Consider the following 20,594-nt stretch of genomic DNA (forward strand, 5'->3'; position numbering starts at 1 on the left):
ATCGAGCCCGCAATCGGGCATGTGCCCCAATGGGAAATCGAACCGTGACCTCTTGGTTCATTGGTTGACGCTCAACCACTGAGCCACACCGGCTGGGCAATGTCAGCTTTTCAAAATGCACATGGGAAATGCACACTGAGCCGCTGTTCCTACAGCGCAGCCTGGGAAGGAATGCCACCTGCCCACAGACTCGGCTTCCCTGTCCACGGGCAGGCGTGTGCGTCTCCTCGCCCTTCCCCAGGCGGCCCTGACAGGAGACATGTCCCATGTTCTTTCCACAGTGGTGTCGCCAAGGCCAGTGTGTGAAGCTCGGGGAGCACGGCCCCCGGCCCGTCCACGGCCAGTGGTCCTCCTGGTCCAAGTGGTCAGACTGCTCCCGGACGTGTGGCGGAGGAGTCAAGTACCAGGAGAGACACTGCAACAACCCCAAGTAAGGCTCTGCAGCAAGTGAGGCTGTGTCAGGCATTAACCCTCAGCCGGTAACGTACTGCTTCTGTTTGTTTTACGGGCAGTTTTCTTCGCTCCGGCTCATAGCAATCATCGACGGTCTTAGGGCTGTATGTAAAGGTTATGGGCGGGGGGGACCAAAAAAACGGCAAGGAGTGATTCCCCGCGTGAATAGTCTTATCAAGGGCTCCAGCAATGGTAGTAACGGTCCATCCAAGCTACTCACTTTCTGAGTCTAAGTTAGGACCGCACAGTCACACACCCAAACACTGTGCAATTGGGGACCAGAGAGGGTTGGCTGGGGGAGTGTGTGTCTCTCAAAGTGATGAATTGGAGAAAGTATGCTGATTTCTGCCTCGCAGGAATGTACAGCAACACGTGTTGACAGATCTGTCTGACTTTGCAAGAGAAACCCGAAATCTAAAAAAAAAAGTGTGTGAATTTTCCTAATTTCTAAAATATCGACGACAAATTCAATTTTCTTAAAAAAATAATAAAAAAAACAACAACCCACACACATAATGAGGATTAATCAAAATGTCCGTGGATTGAAATCAGCCCGTGATCACCTGTGGGCACCCTCTGTTCTGGTCCGGAGATTCTGAACTAGTTTGTGCTGTGTGGAGAAGGGGGTTTAATGCTACTTTTATGGGCTCTAATTCCCACAGGAAACATGTATGTTTCCTGATTGACGTGGTTCTGTAGCAAGAGCCCAAGTTCAGGAGACAGACTGATATGACCCCAAATGTCTGGCCTTCCATGTATTCACGGTGTGGCTTTGGGAAGGTCATGTGAGTGGTGAGCTTGGGCCTAGGTGTATAGAATGGAGATGATAATACCTCTAAAGGTTTGGGGAGGATTAAAAATTGCACCTGTAGAATCTCTGACACACCAAGAAGCACCTAATGGGCATTCGGCGAAGGTTCTAGGGTCCATGTGGTTTTCATCATTTCATCTGAAAGCTCACTAGGAACACAGGGCAACAGAGGGCCGGCCCTGAGAAGCAGTGGGGAGAGGCCTGACTTGGGCGGATGCTATGGAGTAAGGAGGATGTGATGGGATGTTGGAAAATAGAGGCGTTGGTTTGTACAACATAACCGGAGTGGTGGCACAGCGCGGGGGGTGGGAATACAGACTCGGACCCAATCACCTGGGCTGGCCTCGTGGCCCACCGCTCCCAGGGCTGTGGCCATGGACCACGGCCTCTCCCACTCTAGGTTCCTCACTTGTAAAGTGGGATAAAGAAAGTACCTTCATCAACTGAGTTCATATTTGTAAAGTGCTCTTTAAAAGTGCCTGGCAGGTTGTAAATATCGCAGGACTGCTTGGTAGGTTGAGAACTAAAATAAATGATGAAATGAAAGCCCAAGCAAATTTGTAAAGAGACAGTGATACGTTATGTAAGTGAGCTGGGTCAAGAGGCCATTTTGTTCCAAAATACCAGGGAGGGTTGGGAGATACATCAACCATGGCTTGCTAGACACGCATTGGGCTATCTCAGGCTAACGTAGGATTTCTCAATGTCGGCACTATTGACAGGTTATTTTAATTTTTTTAACTTATTGATTTTAGAGAGAGAAGGAGTAAAAGAGAGAGAGAAGGAGTAAAAGAGAGAGAGAGAGGCAGAAAGAGAGAGAGAGAGATCAATTTGTTGTTCGATGTATTTAGACATTCACGGGTTGATTCTTGTATGTGCCCCGACCAGGGATCAAACCCACAACCTTGGCGCATCAAGACAACACTCTCACCAACTGAGCTACTCGGCCAGGGCACCGTTGACATTTTCAGCTGGACCGTCATTTTGCTGTGGGAGTTGGCCCTGTACATGGCAGGATGTTTAGCAGCATCTCTAGCCTCTCCCCTCTTAACGCCCCTCCCCACAGTCTCCAAGTTATGACAACCACACTGTCTCCGGACCTTGCCAAATGTCCTGTAGGGGCAGAGTCATCCCCAGCTGAGCCTGACTGCCCTAGTCAGACCCAGTGACTGTGTGTAATGGTAGGGACGTTTGTGGTACATGTACAATTTATATCAGGTTATTAAAACCACTCTTGTCTACTTTGAACACAGCCCGTGTCTTGGATAGGATTGTTAAAATTCATCATATTACTTTTTCATTTTTGCAACATATTTCATGGATCTGGTTTTCATACTTCACTACATTTTACAATCTCGATTTTTTTCCCCCCAAGAAAGAAATAGATTGCCTAATTTAACAGCCCTGCTGGGAAAGTGCATGAATGACGCCCCTGAGATTTAAAGGAAGCCTCTCCCATATCTGCTGGATTGAGAGCTCTCATGATAATAGGGCATTGTTCGTGGAAATACCCTTTCATAATTTTAGAGATGCCTAATAGAAGAATTAATCACTAAAGTAGTTCCATTTGGTGCAGTTTTAATTTTAAACAAGTCTAGTCAGGGTACTGTTTGCTTTCATTAAGTTCGAAGTCACAAATGAAACAAGCTAGTGGTCGACTATCCCAAGGCCATTGGGTTAGATCAGTGGTTCTCAACCTTGGCTGCACATTAGAATCACCTGGGAATCTTTTTTAAATCCTGATTTCTGGACCTCATCCTCCGGAAATTCTGTTTCTTTGTTACTAATGTTGTGGCCCCACCCCATAACAAAGAAACAGAATTTCCGGAGGATGAGGCCCAGAAATCAGGATTTTAAAAAGATTCCCAGGTGATTCTAATGTGCAGCCAAGGTTGAGAACCACTGGGTTAGATGTTCTCTGTTCCTATTTCCCTTGGTTGTAGTACAGCTGCTTTTTTCTCGTCCCTGCAGGTTCCTTTCTTCCTTCAGTTCAAACATTCGGTCTGTTCCCATCACTCAGCCTGACCATTTTTATTTTTTCATGTGGAGGCAATGCAAGCTTTTTATTTCACACCATGATGGTTTTCCCAGAACATATTTTTGTTTCATAAAAAGTGAGTTATTCCTGGCCAATTCGGGGATGCATTTCAGCTTCCCAAGGCTTGACAGGTTAATGTGGTCCGGGAATGGCCAATCCCAGGTACATGTGGCCCTTTTTATTCCTCCGTGAGTTGCAATCTGTTGTCTCATCCAGTTTTTTTATAAGTAGGGTGGCAGAGGGTCCCATTCACAGCAGCAATTCTTGCCCAAGTCACCAAGCTGATCATGTTACAGTGGGACCAAGAGCCCACAGTCTTAATCCTTTGACATTTTTCCTGGGTCCCTGGCAATTAAATGATTATACTTAAGGGAGCCTAGTAAAACTCCTATAAACTGTTTAGGAAAACTGTGAAAATTAAACACATTAAGGCATTCTAGAACTTTTTCCTAAAATGTGAGTCTACTTGAGAAAGAATAATACACCACTAGGTTCATAGCTCCAGAATAATAATTGAATCCAACCTCTGGCTCTTTTCCCAACTGGTAATTTCTAGGCCCAGCTGATGATCAGAATCACCAAGTGTGCTTTAAAAAAAATGAGGTTTGGATCTTCCCCACCATATATTCTTAGAGAAAATGTCTGGGAAGGGCCCAAGAGTGTGTCTGTGTATTTAGCAGGGCTCCCTACATGGTTCTAATATCAGCCAGCCAATATGATAACCATTTACAGGGAGGACCTGACAAATTATGCAGAAGCAAATTATGGGTAAACTTTAAAATAGTCTAATGTAAACACAAAATCGTGTGCCTAGACATTTGTTTTCTCATTTTCTACATTTCTTTTAAAATCTTAAGTTATTATACCAAGGGATGCCCCCGATGAATTCTCTGTTAACTTATCCTAACACCCATGCTCATAGCCGCAGAGAAATGGACCTGTATTGGAAGATTTGATGGAAAAGTCCAAATGCTTGCCAGTCATTACAAGTAGAAAGCATTTTTATATAGTTATGATTTACTTGTGCAAACTGGGCCCGAGACTGTGTCCTAAATTCTTTCCAAATGTGGTCTCAGTTCATTGTCACAATTGCCCCCACTTTACAGATTAGAATAAAATTGCCTAAAGGTAAGCTGGGAAGAGGCAGAGAATATTTCAGTCCTGATCTGCAGCCATCGCAAAGGCCAGCTCCCCAGCCACTGTGTGTTACTCTTCCTCTCCCGTGCACGGGTCCTACTGTTTCACAGTGAGGCGCAGGCAGAGTGCAGTGGGCAGAGAGCCCAGAGATAAGAGGTTTAACTCCACTCTCCTGTAGCCCTGTGACCTTTATGCAAGTTTTGTGAGCTCTGTCAGCCACTTGTCTCATCTATCAAATGAGGAGATGGCTCTATGAGCTTTGAGGTCTTTTCCCTGTTATCGTTTCAGTGTTGAAAAAAGTAACACATGTGGTCCTCTTTCACTTGATTGCGTTTAAATCGTCGAAATGCAGGTTATGTGTAAAATCTCAGACGGAGAGTCTTACTGAGAAAGCTTGGCATCGGCTCTCTAAAGATGACCAGCGATAGGAAGACTGTCAGATGTGGCCCTTTAAAGTTTTGCTCAACGCTTTTTAGGTAATGATTTAAGAAGTCCTCGGGGATTTGATCTAGCCCAGTGACTGCTGGATGTTTAAGTAGTTACTCCAGAATGTTTTGAAATAGCAGAAAAATCTCATTCTGGCAGCGTGACACTTCCCGTTTCTGCTGAATCCATTTTCACATGCAGTTCTAGGAGGACTTGATAAAATATGCTGAAGCAAATCCAGGGTGTTTTATAGCATTCCTGTGCTTCCTAAAGAGACAAGGAATTTTAATCACATCAGTTTATTAACCTGGAGGCTTCTTTCGTGTTACATGTTTGCATTGAGCTCTGGTGTGAGACAATCCATCCTTGGGTTTTAGCCTTTGGAGGAAACCGCCAAAAAAATATGCGACTGAAAAGAAGCAATTGCTCTGTGCCCAGATTAAGCTGGACACAATGCTAGTGGTGACTTTCCGTGTGGCTTGTGCTCCTTTTTTCCTTTATTTTGCTTTCTGGTGTTTTGCAGCCTGCCTACCAAGATCTTAAAGAGTTTGCCATTAGATCCTAATTATTTATGTTCTGATGGGGTTCCCTACTCTTGAAATCCATTTCCCATCGTGCTTGGCAGGAAAAGAGTAGGCCACCTGCAAAGTTAAAAAGTGATTGTGCAGATGAAAACGAGGGAATGTTTTGCCTCGGAGCTTAGGAACAATTAGAATAAAACACACAAGAGTCAGACAGTAATCAAAATATCAGCCCAGGGACTGACAAAGCTGGCCTGGGAAGCATGGCAGATGGGGCTTTCTGCTCCGTCTCCCCAGGGTCCTGAATTTGCACGCAGCAGCAGGTGCCGGACGGCCTGTGGGAAGATGATGAGTGTTTAGAAATGGGAGAGAAGCTGGCGAGTGGCTTGGGTTCGCATTTGAAGAGCTTTGATGCCAACATAGGGTGTGTGTGTGTGGCACACATCTACATTAATGAGAACATTGAGGTGCGTTTACAGGTTTCCTAACATATAAGGTGATAGGATGAGTGTCAAAATACGCTTTCATCAGTTTGTAAGGAAATTGCCAGAATGTACAAATTGGATCAGAAATGGCAAATAAGTTTGATCTAAGCTGCCAGTTCCAGTTGATGAACAGTGACAAGCGGCTACCTTGAGGGCTGTGCTAAAGGGGGATTTTAAGGAAATGTCAGGCTCTGCCAAAAAAAAAAAAAACAACAACAAACAAACAAAAAGGGTCTTTGATTGGTTAGTTATGTCTGCCATGGATACAAAAAGGGGTGTGACAAGTTGTATGCTACAGACTTCCATTCTCAGACTATATATGCGGGACAACACCCATCTGGAATGTTCCTCTGTATAGTACCCTCTGTGACGAATAGTGAGCCCTTTGACTGCCAGCCTTAAAGTTCTTTTCTCTTTAGGCCTCAGTATGGTGGCAAGTTCTGTCCAGGTTCCGGCCGCATTTATCAGCTGTGCAACATTAACCCTTGCCATGAGAATAGCTTGGATTTTCGAGCCCAGCAGTGTGCAGAATATAACAGCAAACCTTTCCGGGGATGGTTCTACCAGTGGAAACCCTATACGAAAGTGGAAGGTAATTTGGTCTGTGTGACCCTCAAATAAATATGTCTCTACATGGACGGTAATGTGAACGAACAGCTCAGAAGAAATTGCTGCCTGTATGAAAGTTTCAGTTTTTATCTTTTGTTCCCCAGACCCATCCTGGCTCATGTGTTTTCTCAGTTCCATAGGTTTTGTTTATTTTTCCACACTTTTTTATTTCACAAGACACCCCTTGTCTCCCACATCTGTAAGCCAAAGTATTCATGTGTTTGGAATGCACTTATATTTCCAAACTTACCTTTGACATTTCAGCAATTAAGTCTCCCAGGGATGTTAATTGAAATGGGTCTGAATTATCCAGACTAAAAATTCGTGAAACCATATATGCCCCATGGAGACACCATACTCAGTAACTGACATGTTCGATGATTACATGCATGGGAAGGCCTATTTGCAGAGTATGTACACACACACACACACACACACACACACACACACGAATAAAAATTATCTCCATACTAAGTTCTTAGTACTTATTATAACTTAAAGTAATGGCATGTATTGTACTTTTAAATTAGTTAGTTTTTATTTTGGCTAAGCATCAAAACATTTATTTTAGTTCTAATATGCAAATTTAATGTGCTTTCTGTTACCTGTGCAGAATAAGCTGTCACTGTTCTACTTATTTCTTTTTCATTATTTCCATTCACTTGACTTACTAGAACTCATCCATGCTCCCTTGTTGATGCTTACTGCCTGGCAGACACCCTGCCCAATGCCAAGGAAACTAGATTGAATAAGACAGAAACCCCAGCCTTGGGATCTCAAATCCCAGTGGAGGGAGACAGAAAAGTAAAGGCCTTCTTGTCCGTCCCTCCCTCTTCTCCTTTTAAATGTAGACCATCCTTTTTTTCTTCTTTTTTGTTGTTGTTAATCCTCACCTGAGGATATTTTCCCATTGATTTTTAGAGAAAGTGGAAGAGAGGGGGAGAGAGAGAGAAACATCGATGTGAGAGAGACACGTTGATTGGTTGCCTCCCGCACATGCCCCAACCAGGGCCAGGGATCGACCCTACCCTTGACCAGAATCAAACCCAGGACCATTCAGTCCTCAGCCCAACACTCTATCCACTGGGCCATCCGGTGAGGGCAATGTAGACCATCCTTGTCTGACAGTAGTGAGCTCTTTTCCTTCTTCGGTATTTCTAATGGACTAATTTATAAGTTGCTCAGGAACCTGTGCTGGAAAAATGGAGCTTTCTAGATTGTGTTAATTTCAGCTCCCGAATCTCAAATGCAAAAGTTAGTAGGCATTACATAAAACTGCTATTTAAAAAAAAACAACAAAAAAAAACTGTCCGTAGCCGGTTTGGCTCAATGGATAGAGTGTTGACCTGCGGACTGAATGGTCCCAGGTTCGATTCCGATCAAGGGCACATGCCTGGGTTGTGGTCTCGATCCCCGAATAGAGGGTCTGCAGGAGACAGCCAATCAGTGATTCTTTCTCATCATTGATGTTTCTATCTCTCTCTCCCTCTCCCTTCCTCTCTGAAATCAATAAAAATATATTTTTTAAAAAAACTAGGTGGGGGAAAAAGTTCATCCATCCGCACATCTGCATATTTGGAACATAATAATTGAGCTTCTTCCTCATTTTTGGCTTTGTCCTTTATTGAGAGAGTTTATGAAGCACAACTGTTTGCAAACTGTTTACACATTTGTTGTAAGATGTTGTCAGGGATATCACACAGGGCTGCTTACGTCAGGTCTCGTGAGAAATGTCATCTGCAGTTCCTGGACTAGAACAACTCTTTCTATTTGAGAAATTAGCATAACGTCTTTCTGATAACAAGAGCTCTATAAGTATAATGCTCTCATTTTTTGCCTGTGATATCTGAAATCTCAGTAACTTAGTGGTCAATAAAACTTACATTTTTTAGCCTTTAAGTTCAGTTTATTTGCTTCCTCTTCCTTTTCATGATATGATACTTCTCTGTATGTTTTATAAACATTATTGACATATGTCTTTTTTTCAGAAATGCCTAATTTTTTTTCGCTTAGTTGAATAAATACCTAAAGTAAGTCATGTCCTAAATCTCAGGTCAGCAAACTATGCCCTGTGAGCCAAGTCTGACCTGCTTTTTTATGAAAATTATAAAGTTTTATTGGTGAAGGACAAATATGGTATGATTTCACTTATATGTGAAACCTAAAAACACAAAATAAATGAACAAACAAAACAGAAATAGACTCACAGATGTAGAGAACAGACTGATGGTTGCTAGAGGGGAGAGGGTGGAGGGCTGGGTGAAAAGGGATTAAGAAGCACAGATTTGTAGTTACAAAATAGTCATGGGGATGTAAAACACAGCACGGGGAATATAGTCAATAATATTGAGGTAACCATGTATGTTGCCAGGTGGATACCTGAATTATTGGGGGGGTCACTTTGTAAATTATATAACTGTTTAACCACTGTGATGTATACCTGGAACTAATATAAAATATTATTAAATGTCAACTGTCATTGAAAACTAAAATTTAAAATATAAATATAAAGATTTATTGGAACTTTAAACACTCCTTCATTTATATGTTATCAATGGCAGACAGTAGGGCCAAGGAAGCCTCAAATATTTACTATCCAAGCAGAGTAGCTACACAATCCACGTGTGTATCGTACTAGTACTAAGGATTGGAAAAAATTAAATTCTTACATATTGATGTTAAAGCAACTTTATATGGATTACTAATTGGCATTTGTATTTTTTAAAGCCACATACATGAGCACACGTGCACCAACATGCACACACACACACACACACACAAACCTGTAAGTAACATTTTCCATTTTGATCATGCTAGCGTTTTAAATAAATGTAATTCATCCTTTTGGAGGGTATGTCATTGTCCTGTGATTTCCTCTTGACCGTGTCCTATCTTACTCTCTTTGCTTCTAGAGGAAGACCGGTGTAGACTGTACTGCAAGGCTGAGAACTTTGAGTTTTTTTTCGCAATGTCCAGCAAGGTGAAAGACGGAACTCCTTGCTCCCCAAACAAAAATGATGTTTGTATTGATGGGATCTGTGAAGTAAGAGAACCTTTCTGCTTTGGGATGTCTGATCATGTTTGTGTTTTCTCATATCAGATGGCAAATATTGAGAAGGGTGGCAAGAGAGTCTGTCTGCAGAAAAGCAGGTGGCATAGGGTTAAGGGGCAACATTAACCCTATGACGTAGCCTGCTGTACATAGTAGCTGTAAAAATGAAATAAGAATGTAAACTTTTATTGCATATTCACTAAATACATTCACTATATGATTAGAACCTCACACATGTGTTTGAAATAGTACTACTATTTCTTTCTAGTAGTTTTATTTGGGTACCCACTTTCTCTTTTAATTTGATTGTGAGATTGTTGATCTCTTCAGGGTGTGTGTGTGTGTGTGTGTGTGTGTGTGTGTGTTTTGTCCAGCATTTTTAGGTTTCGGTAGTAGAGCTGGCTCACCTGCCATTGGTAGCAATGGTAACTTTTTATTCTGATTTTACAGATGACGAGTCTAAGCCTAGATAAGTTATATGATTGCCTGGGCATAAATCTAGTCATGAATGGCAGGGAAGGATTTGAACTCCGAGTCAGTCAAACTTGACAGTGTGCTTTCATCATAAAGCTGAACCTCCTTCCTAAGGTTCTGCAAATACAGGAAACCGCTAGGTTATTCTTAGCCACTGGCTTCTCTGACCTTTGATTTTTCTCGCTCTTTGCCTTCTTGTCACAGCCAGTGGGATGCGATCATGAACTTGGCTCTAAAGCAGTTTCTGATGCCTGTGGTGTTTGCAAAGGTGATAATTCGACTTGCAAGTTTTATAAAGGCCTGTACCTCAACCAGCATAAAGCAAATGGTAAGAGACGCTGCTGCTCCGTGGCTGTCACTGGTGGGACACATCTTCTGCTACTGAACAAGTTCAAGTGATGCTAGATGTGGTCGAGCATCTTTGCCTGGCTCACCTGACGCAGGGCCGATGATGGCTTTTACACTTCTGCAAGAGCTAGGGAGGACAGGTGGGGATTTTCCTGTGAAGGGTTTTCGAAACACACTCATCTCAGATGTGTTCAAACAAATGCCCTTCTACTTGGCAGTCTGAATCTGCTGATCAGGCTGTCCTATGCCCCACATTCATTCGTTAAATAGAGAACTTATTGCGAAACTTAGATAATACCCCCTCAAATGTTGGATGAGTATTTGAAGCAATTATCTAAACATCTTGAGTAAGGTTAAACTTGGAGCCCTGTTTTTTGCATATCACTGTGAGAGTATACAGTTCTCACTTTCTCCTCAGTAGATGCAAAATAAATCGCATCCTTGAGTTCCGTGGCCTTGCGCAGTACCTTCAGTCTGCACACAGCTGCTGGTGACAGCCACATACATCTCTCGCTCCCGTGCTCCTGCCACTCGGAAAATGAAATTACCAATCACTGCCCTGACCGGTTTGGTTCAGTGGATAGAGCGTCGGCCTGCGGATTGAAGGGTCCCAGGTTCGATTCCAGTCAAGGGCATGTACCTTGGTTGCAGGCACATCCCCAGTAGGGGGTGTGCAGGAGGCAGCTGATCGATGTTTCTCTCTCATCAATGTTTCTAACTCTCTATCCCTCTCCCTTCCTCTCTGTAAAAATCAATAAAATATATATTTTTTTAAAAATTACCAATCACTCTCACTTCATAAGAGTAGAAATGAATGTCAGTTGATGATTCAAAAACCTCCCTTACAAAAAATGGCCACTCCATGTCTGAGCCTTTCTGGTCACCTCCCGTGGAAAACAAACATGTTCTGTTCTTCCCACTTAGAATATTACCCGGTGGTCGTCATCCCGGCAGGAGCCCGAAGCATCGAAGTCCAGGAGCTGCAGATGTCCTCCAGTTACCTCGCCGTCCGGAGCCTCCATCAAAAGTACTACCTGACGGGGGGCTGGAGCATCGACTGGCCCGGGGAGTTCCTCTTCTCCGGGACCGTGTTTGAGTACCAGCGCCCCTTCAACCGCCCGGAACGTCTGTACGCGCCAGGACCCACTAATGAGACGCTGGTCTTTGAAGTAAGCCCCTTCTGCTCATTCAGTTCCCAGCGCCTCCTGCTAAGTGGGTAGTGATGATCCCAGCTTGAGGGAGCTCTGAGAGCCCCAGTCTTTCTAGTCCACGTCTCCTAACAGGCTCGATTTCAGAGTGCAAAGGGGAAGAGGCAGCAACTCCATTTAGGGGGGAAAGGGCAGGGATCCAATGGGTCCCCGAGAAAATGTGTGAGTTTCACATTTAGACGCCAGCCTCTCACTGTGGCACGCGGCTGTCCCGAATGCTGAGTACGTAGAGGAGCACTTTTTACATCGTTCCCGTGTGTCTGTGTCTGCCATTGGGGTAGTCCATTGCTGCAATTCCCCGCATAGGTCAGCTGGCCCGGCTTGGGGGGGGGGGGGGGCGCAGAGTGATGGAGCAGAAAGGACACTGGCCTGAGGGCCAAGAAAGTTTCAATCACAGCAAGCCACCTTGCTCTTGGAGGCTGTCAGGTTCCTAGCGGTATGAATGGCTAATAATGGTAATGAAAACAGCCGGCGTATCTGCAAATGGCTCTGTGGACTGTTGTCATGTGTACCTTTTCTTTGGTCCTCATAATGTTCAGTGTATAAGCCGGGGCTGGTCATTTGCTTTCAGAGACAAGTGATGTGCTTCGGGTTGGGTAGAATCACATTGGCCCCCACGTACTGAGGGCTTACATAACCAGGCACTCACGTTAGTCATTTCGAGCTTCAGTTTCTCACCCACAAAATTGGGATAGAAAACCTACCTCACTGATGTGCCAAAAAATAAGCAATGGAGTGTGAAGAAAGCTTAAAAGATTTGCCTGACTCACACAGTGAGGGGAAAAGCAGAGTTGAACTGTAGCCCAAATCTTTCCCAGCGAGGGGGGTGATGCTGCTCTTCTCAATTAAAGGAAACGGTAGCTTAATTCAATAATTACAATAATTATAATTATATTAATAATTATTGTTATTAAAGGCATTAGCCTTAAACATTTACTAAGGAAAATGAGTAGAAGACAGTTTTAAAAAATGACCTACTGTAACTCTGGATTCTAAGTCAGATATTGTACAAGTAGTATGGTGGAAAGTACAGACTCTTTTTTTTTTAATCCTCACCCAAGGATATTTTTCCATTGATTTTTAGAGAGAGTTGGAGAGAGAGGAAAAGACAAAGAGAAACATTGATGTGAGAGGACACACATCGATTGGTTGCCTCCTACATGTGTCCTGACCAGGGCCCGGGCAGGGGAGGAGCCTGCAACCAAGGTACTGCCCCTGACCCGAATCCAACCAGGGGACCCCTTTGATCTGCAGGCCGACGCTGTATCCGCTGAGCCAAACCAGCTAGGGTGCAAAGTATAGACTCTTAACTAGCTATAAACTTGGGCAAGTTTCTTAATCTCTTAATACCCACATCTGAAATATGGACAAACAATACTAGCTAACTATTAAGACCAGTTTGAGGATAATTTAAGATAAGTCCAATGCTTACAGAGTCCTTGGCACATAATATTTGTAACCATGATCATCATTTTGCCCTCTGAGTGTATTGCACATATATTTTTAAAATCTAAACCTCAGACCATGGTTAGCCAACTGCTGACCACAAGTCAAATCCAGGTCCCAGATCTGCATATTAAAACAAAATGGACCAATACTTTAATATAAGGTGATTTCCTATTTTTAAAAATACAGATTTTTGACATCTCTTTAAAAAAATAAAAGAACTTCTGGCCCCAGTAGGTACAGCATTTGAGTTTGCAGCCTAGGCCCTTGATCTTGACCATGAGTTAACCTCCACTGTCCTACCAATTTGAGGCAGCAGGTCCTATCACCTCTGTCTGTGTGACAGAAGGTCCCTCAGAGATTTCACAACACTAAGTCTGAGAGAAGCCATCAGCACACGGTATTCTTCCAACCCCCTCAGGTCTCTCAGGGGATAAGATAGGAACCCCGAATCAAACTGGACTGAAGTTAGGGTGGCGGGAGCTCAACAGTGCATCCAGCCCCTGAAATTGCGCTTTCATTAAGCCTAAGGCCCCAGGGATTGAACTCTCCGATTAGGGATTTCTGGACTTTTTTTTTTCCCCCCAAATCTTTTTCTTTTAAATGTGCATGTTTGCTCTGTTTCTTTTCTACTCAGCATCTAAGCCACAAACACCTTTTTCTTTTCTTTCGAAAGGTGTGTTTTCTCTAGGGGTGGGGTATACTGCGCGCGCCAAGGTTTATGTTTTAGAGCAACGTGGCTTCACTAGCTTTGCCAAGAGGCCTCTGATCCATCTCTGAGCAAGTGTACACACACCGAGGTCTGTGGCTGAAAAATAATGTAGGTCGGAAGGGGACGAGGGGCCTCCCACGGCTTCTGCCATGCGCAGTCACAGGCACGCGCAAGTCGCTCCCCGTGAGAAATGTGTGGTTCACTCCCTCGTGACAAGCAGCCCTTCTTTGTTGTTGTTCCTCCGGTTTTGTTCGTAAACACAGAGCCACTCCAGTAGGTGTCGACAGTCCTGTTGGTAATTTCAGGCTTGTTGTTAAACATATATCATCCGTAGGGAAACCACAACAAAGAGTCAGACAAGAATGATGGAAAGTGCACAGCAGAATAACAGAGTCCCTTCTCGCTTTCATCTTCAGAGCCCGGAATATCCCCTGGCACTGTCGGCGTTGATCACATTAACCAGATAATGGACACATTGTCACTGAATGTTGTGCTGGCTTCAGGCAGAGAATTTTTATTTGTGCTTTGCTTGATCTAAGCATAGCTCCATATCTCATTCATCTATATTAGTTTAGACCTGGCTGAAATGAATGAAATCTTTGGGTTGTTCACTAGGTCCAATTTTTTTTCTGATGTTTAGGAGCTATTTTTAAGAAATAGAAGGATGACCTCAGTGGGTGATGGAGTTCTCCAAAATTGGTCAGGTTCATCAGTCCATCTGCTTGCAAATACAGGCAGTGCCTTCGGGGGGAGATGGTGGAGCAACTACAATATAAGGGGAAATATTATGTAGATCTAAATAAAATTATAAAAACATAAAAACCTTCCCCGGTTTCAATTGGATATGTATTATATTTTTTTAAAAAATATATATATATTTATTGATTGCAGAAAGGAAGGGAGAGGGAGAGAGAGATAGAAAATCAATGATGAAAGAAAATCAATGATGAAAGAGAATCATTGATCGGCTGCCTCCTCCATGCCCCCTACTAGGGATAGAGCTCACAACCAGGCATATGCCCTGACGGGGAATCGAACCCTGACCTTCTGGTTCAGAGGTCGACACTCAACCACTGAGCCAACGTGGCTGGGCTATATTTTTTTAAAATAATTTTTACGACCATATGAATAGAAGTAAGAACTATAATAATATTTCTATGAATGCAAAACCATAGTTTGGCGGCAATGGAATAAGGTCACATTTGCTTACAAAGCCACACTTCTTGTACTCATTCTACTTACAGAATCAATGAAAGCGTGATGTCCCAGGAATGTGACCTGTCTGAAAGTGACCTCCAGGGACACGTACTTGATTAATTGGACATGAATTGCTTGTTCTTTTAAAGGAGTTGTGGTTTCATTCAAAACTTGCAGATGTGTTGGGAGATTTAAAAACATCAAATCCAGTGACCTAGTATCATGTCTATTTTGTCTTTTAAAAATATTGGGGTTAATGACTTTAATATTTAAATTATACATTATTCCTCTCAGGAGAACATCAAATTTCAGGCCAGTTTTTGTCATGCGGTCAGACCTTCCTAAATCGATATAACACAGTGATTTTAAAAAGTTAAAATCATAGTAAGCAATAAATTACATTTTCCCAAAACTAGACTGTCTAGCAATATCCAAGTGATCCATGGCTGTATTCTTTAAAGGGAGTTCAAGTTCATACGCCTCTCCATACAACTGTGAATTGAACCAGAATGAATACTCTGGGAGCCAAAAATATGTTCACTCCAATATAAAAATGTTGAATGCGTTTTACAATCCTGGGGGATGCTAAAAATCAAAGTGTGGGAACCGACCAAAATAAAAAATGCTGTTGCATCCACAGAAAGTATAAGTCTGTGAAAGAAAGCACTTTCTCTCTCAGCCACTTAAAATATCTGTTCACTAAGTTCCTCTCATGGTGTAAAAGTCGGCAGGAGTGTGTGTTTACCAAAACACGTGAGGATGGCATGTTAAGGATACTGGCCCTATTTTTTTTTTAATATATTTTATTGATTTTTTACAGAGAGGAAGGGAGAGGGATAGAGTTAGAAACATCTATGAGTGAGAAACATCGATCAGCTCCTCCTGCACACCCCCTACTGGGGATGTGCCCGCAACCAAGGTACATGCCCTGGACCAGAATCGAACCTGGGACCTTTCAGTCCGCAGGCCGACGCTCTATCCACTGAGCCAAACCGGTTAGAGCATACTGTCTCTATTTTTATCTCGTTTATATATATTAATCAGACCCTCCCAATAGCTTAGCTAGTTCCCATCTTCGACTGCCTTGGTGTGTATTGACTTAGGTAACTACTTGCAAAGTAATTTGCCCCTGCTTACTTCCTCTCTTTGTCTGAACAAAATGAGACATTTGCTGGGTGCCTTGAACTAGACATAGGGAGTACACAGTGGTTAAGACACAGATCATGTCTCGGCTCTTTAAGGGATGTCAAGCGGGAGCCCCGGTATGTGGATCCCATTCTTTGGGAAGCGCATGGGCTGGTGCAGGGAGTGCTGTGTGAACAGTTGGCAGCACGGGCTGCTTGCTGCTCTTCCCCGTGCCACGGTGCAGGAGTCACTTCATCGATCTGGATCCCAGTTTTCTCATTTGGGAAATGATTTCCCCGAACTCATGCTAAACTGTGCCTTCTGCTGTACTCCACAGCACTGGCCTTGCGCACTTTAATGGCCCCCGGAATCCCACATTAGCACAAGGACTTACTCATCTTTGCAGCTTCCAGGGCTGACTTAGTACCTGGGACATCGTAGATGCTCAAAAAATATATATTTATTGGACGAAGAGCTTCCGGTGATAAAATTCATTTATACATTTAGAAAGTGGAATCTTCTTTCCAAATTGAAAAAACATCACACATAGAGATGATAAATAAGTTAAATGACAGCAAAATTTCTCGGACCAAAGGCAGGAGTGAGAGGCCCAGAGACCAGCCTCTTCTTACCCCATTTTTGCTTCTGTCCCAAACCGCAGCTGTAATCTCTGACAAGCCCAGACTTCTAAGGGACACATTTAAAAACCACGGGGTTTCATCATCTCTCAGGACTAGCCTTAGAACTGGGTTGAGCTGAAAGTTGAGTACAGTCAACAGCATTTAAAGTATTGACATTTGATCTCCTGAATTGCATTTGAGGAATCAGCGTGGTGGCTGAAATGCCTGCCTTCCCCAAAGTGAGCAGTTTACACAGGAGAAGTTTCTGACCAGTTGGCTCACAATAGACTCACCCCAGTCTGAGAGAATAGCAACTTGCCTTCCCAAGGTGGTGGGTTTCCCAGACCCTTATTTCTGATAGTTTTCTAGTGCAAGGAAGGCAGGCTGATGAGATCCTGGGAGTAACTGACGGCTGTCAGTTAACCCCAAAGGCAAGGTCTTCTGCTTCTGGTTATGTTTATCTGTCAAAGCTGTGCAGAACGTCTTCATAGGGAAGCTCAGTCTAAATGGAAAACAGACCGTTACTTCTATCACTGAGGCGTGCGTCCGCCCAGTTTTAAAATGCAGTCTCCCTTCCACACATGCATTCTCCTGGGAACCTTTGGCTCTCCATGTCCGCATTTGCAAGGGCTGCATATCACGGACACAATGCTGGAAATTCACAAAGATAACGGAGGGTTTATATGATTGTCTTAGATCTTAAAAATGTTAGGCATTAGTTAAGTCCAATCAATATCTCATTGAGAAATACACATATATATGTAAATGAGTTGGAGGAAAAGAGCTCATTTCCAGGGCCCTGTATTATATTTGTGCATTGCCCCCCGGGGAAAGACTCCTCAGGCATATGCAGAACCAGCACCAGAAGAAGTCAGTGTTGATCTGGCAAGTCACACACATCCTGAGGCCACTGCAGATACAGTTATTACCAACTAGTTTATTCCCACCCTTTCTTACTCAACTCCTTCCACACAATATGAGCCTGGAATAAAGTCTAAGGAATTGCTCATTGAATGAGTTCACTTGTCAGTCATCTGAAAGATTGAAAAGTCAGCTTCCATTTCTATAGTCTTTAGGAGATCATGTATAGACCACCGCATTGTTTAGTTCATGGGGTTTGGGAAGACCAAGAAAAACTAAGTATGTTACTTCCACACCCAACATTTAGTGTGTGTGTGTGTGTGTGTGTGTGTGTGAGAGAGAGAGAGAGAGAGAGAGAGAGAGAGTTGTGTAAGAAATTAAATTTTGAAATGGTAGAAATGTGAAAACTGAAGATCAGAGTTGACATTTACACATGACTTGTTGAAAAATAATCACTTAATCTGAAGTCAACATAGATGTGCTGGGCTTTTGAGTATAGCTGAAAACGACTTTTTTTCCATTTTGAGATAATATATAGGTCATATAAGGCCACCGACTCTTTTTTGTTTGTTTGTTTGTTTAAGCACCGTGCAAAAGGTGTGTCTAATATATCATTTTAGGGGGCCTTGACAATAATTAAAAACACACTCTTTTTTTTCATGACTAGTTAAGGTGCCCACTTAGAGATGATACATTCTTTGGAAGTGACTGAGGTGAGCTTTTCTGCCAGCTTTGCCCTCTCTCTCATCCCCACAATGCCACCCCTTTCCTCCCTGCCCCATTTCTTCTTCCCCCACCGTCTTTCTCTTCCCACTTCCTCTCTCTCTTCCTCCTTTTCCATCTGCTTCTGTTTCTCTCTGTCTCTGCTTCTGTCTCGCACTCACACACACAAAAACAATGACTGGGTCACATTCTCTGTCAAGCTGTCTCGCGGTGGGAGGGTATGAGGAAATTCATCAGAGTGCTTCGTTATGAAGTAACTTCATCTCCGTCTGATGAACGCTGATTGGGAACGACAAGATAACACAGGTTGCTATTCTAAGACTGAAAGGTGATCCCCTGTGTTTGTACAGCATTCCTTCTTTTCTTCAAAGTCTTAAAAATAAAAGCTCTCCTTTATGTGAAGGCATTTTCCCCCTCCCTGTTAAGTGGCAAAGGGGGTGTTTAACTCTTTGAAACTCCCTTCCCAATTAATAGCGCACCGAGGGAGAGTCCTGCAGGGGAAACGGACAGCGGCCTTTGCAATGACAGTAAGTGAGAAATAAGTTAACCACAGGCCAGTTTCAAGGCAGAAAAAGACATCTAAAGAAAATTGCTATAATAAACAACTTCCTCCGCTCTCGGGCGAACGGAGATGATGGAGTGGCGGGGGACCAGGTGGCCGGGCACATAGATCAGTGCGCTGACAGTGTGTGAGCAGCGCCGACAGAGCATTACCTTCTCATGTAGCCCCTTCCCTCTGACCCTGCTGTCTGAGTGCGCCCCTCCCCCAGGGAAAGGAGCTGAAATGAATGAAGATGAGCCTCCAGATAAACTCAGTGTGAGGAGATTAGCCAAGGAGCACGGACTGAGCGCAGACACAAAACACAACAGAGGCAGAGACGTAATGGAGGGTTAATGCAGAACAGATGATCTAAAGCTCAGACTCCAGGGGACAATTCGGAGGTGCTTTGGCGATGCCACGTCATTTGTCTAGAAGAGCGCCATGTGCTATTGGAAGCGCAGGCTTCAGCGCATTCACGGCAAATACTTCTGTGACGGGTGGGAGGACACTCTTCCTCTTCACTAAACCCGAAGGAATGTTGATGAGTTGAATTAGAACTGCAGTCGGGGTTCAGTGTGTCAGCCGCACCTTTGAAGCTGCCTAACAGATGCGTTTGCAAGTCCCCGTCCGCGTCTCTGCGTTGCTGTCTCTTGTCAAATCCAGCTCACTCACACTTAATAGCAATGATGATACCGGTCGTGCTCCCCGGGCTCTGAAGCACACAAGGAGGCAGAGACAGCTGGCCGGCTTTTCCCGGCACAGGGCCTTCCACACGCCACAGGAACCTCCACAAACACGAATCCGCACCACGGAAACGTCCCTTCCGGAGCATGAGTCCACATGGGACGGGTGGTGCAGTCCCTGACTTACCAGGAGGGGCCAATCTATAACGTGTCTTGCGTTTCAGTGGCTAAAACAGCAGTGAAGTATAAACACAGGGGAACATGAATTTAGGAGATTAAGAATCATTGAGTGCTTAAATCAGACATTAGCACGTTCACGCAATAACACGTCCCGGGTTGGAACCCAGTAGCACTATGTCAGTAGCACAGCATGCTCTGGAAGCCCAGTGATAAGATCTTTTCAACAGTTGGTACAGTTTTTAGAAGTTTGTTAGAATCCTGGACACTGGGTTTCATAGCTGGGGAGGCAGTGTCGCGAGAGTTAAGATGCTGAGTTTTGGAGTCAGGGATATTAGAGACTGGGGTCTGGTGCTTCTGTTTACCAGCTTCGTGATCCTGTGGATTGGCTTATTGGTTTATTCGTCTACCGAAGTGGAGTCTTAATAGCACTGTCTATTCCTCATAATGTTATCAACTTTAAATGAGATCATATGTGCAGTGTTTTGTCTGGCGCACAATAAGTGCTGCTATTGGTGTTTCGTAAGCAATCTTCTATACTAATAAAAGGGTAATATGCTAATTAGACCTGACATTTTCCGAATGTCTTCCAGACAAAGCCATGGTGGCGGGGCTGAGGCAGAGGCAGAGGCAGAGGCAGTTAGGAGCAATCAGGCCAGCAGGGGAGGGCAGTTAGGGAGCAATCAGGCCAGCAGGCAGAGGCAGTTAGGGGTGATCAGGCTGGCAGGGGAGCAGTTAGGGGCGATCAGGCAGGCAGGCAGAGGGGTTAGGGGCAATCAGGCAAGCAGGCGAGCGGTTAGGAGCCAGTGGTCCCAGATTGCGAGAGGGATGTCCCGGATTGGAGAGGGTGCAGGCTGGGGTGAGGGACCCCCACTCCTGTGCACAAATTTCATGCACTGGGCCTCTAGTCAAATATATTACTGAAGACAAGAAGCAAGATCTCTAGC

General features: G+C 43.9%; 1 protein-coding gene across 1 annotated transcript in view; it reads left to right on the plus strand.

Moving 5' to 3' along the window:
- ADAMTS18 (ADAM metallopeptidase with thrombospondin type 1 motif 18) overlaps positions 1–20,594 on the plus strand; it is a 64,439-nt gene that overhangs the window by 22,998 nt on the left and 20,847 nt on the right. Inside the window, exons 9-13 of the mRNA XM_036346508.1 lie at positions 282–430; positions 6,291–6,463; positions 9,393–9,523; positions 10,211–10,334; positions 11,279–11,523. Coding sequence (XP_036202401.1) covers positions 282–430; positions 6,291–6,463; positions 9,393–9,523; positions 10,211–10,334; positions 11,279–11,523 — 822 coding nt within the window. The remainder of the gene's footprint in view (positions 1–281; positions 431–6,290; positions 6,464–9,392; positions 9,524–10,210; positions 10,335–11,278; positions 11,524–20,594) is intronic.

The sequence above is a fragment of the Myotis myotis genome, unplaced genomic scaffold (genome assembly GCF_014108235.1).
Source record: "Myotis myotis isolate mMyoMyo1 unplaced genomic scaffold, mMyoMyo1.p scaffold_m19_p_19, whole genome shotgun sequence".
Classification (NCBI taxonomy): domain Eukaryota; kingdom Metazoa; phylum Chordata; class Mammalia; order Chiroptera; family Vespertilionidae; genus Myotis; species Myotis myotis.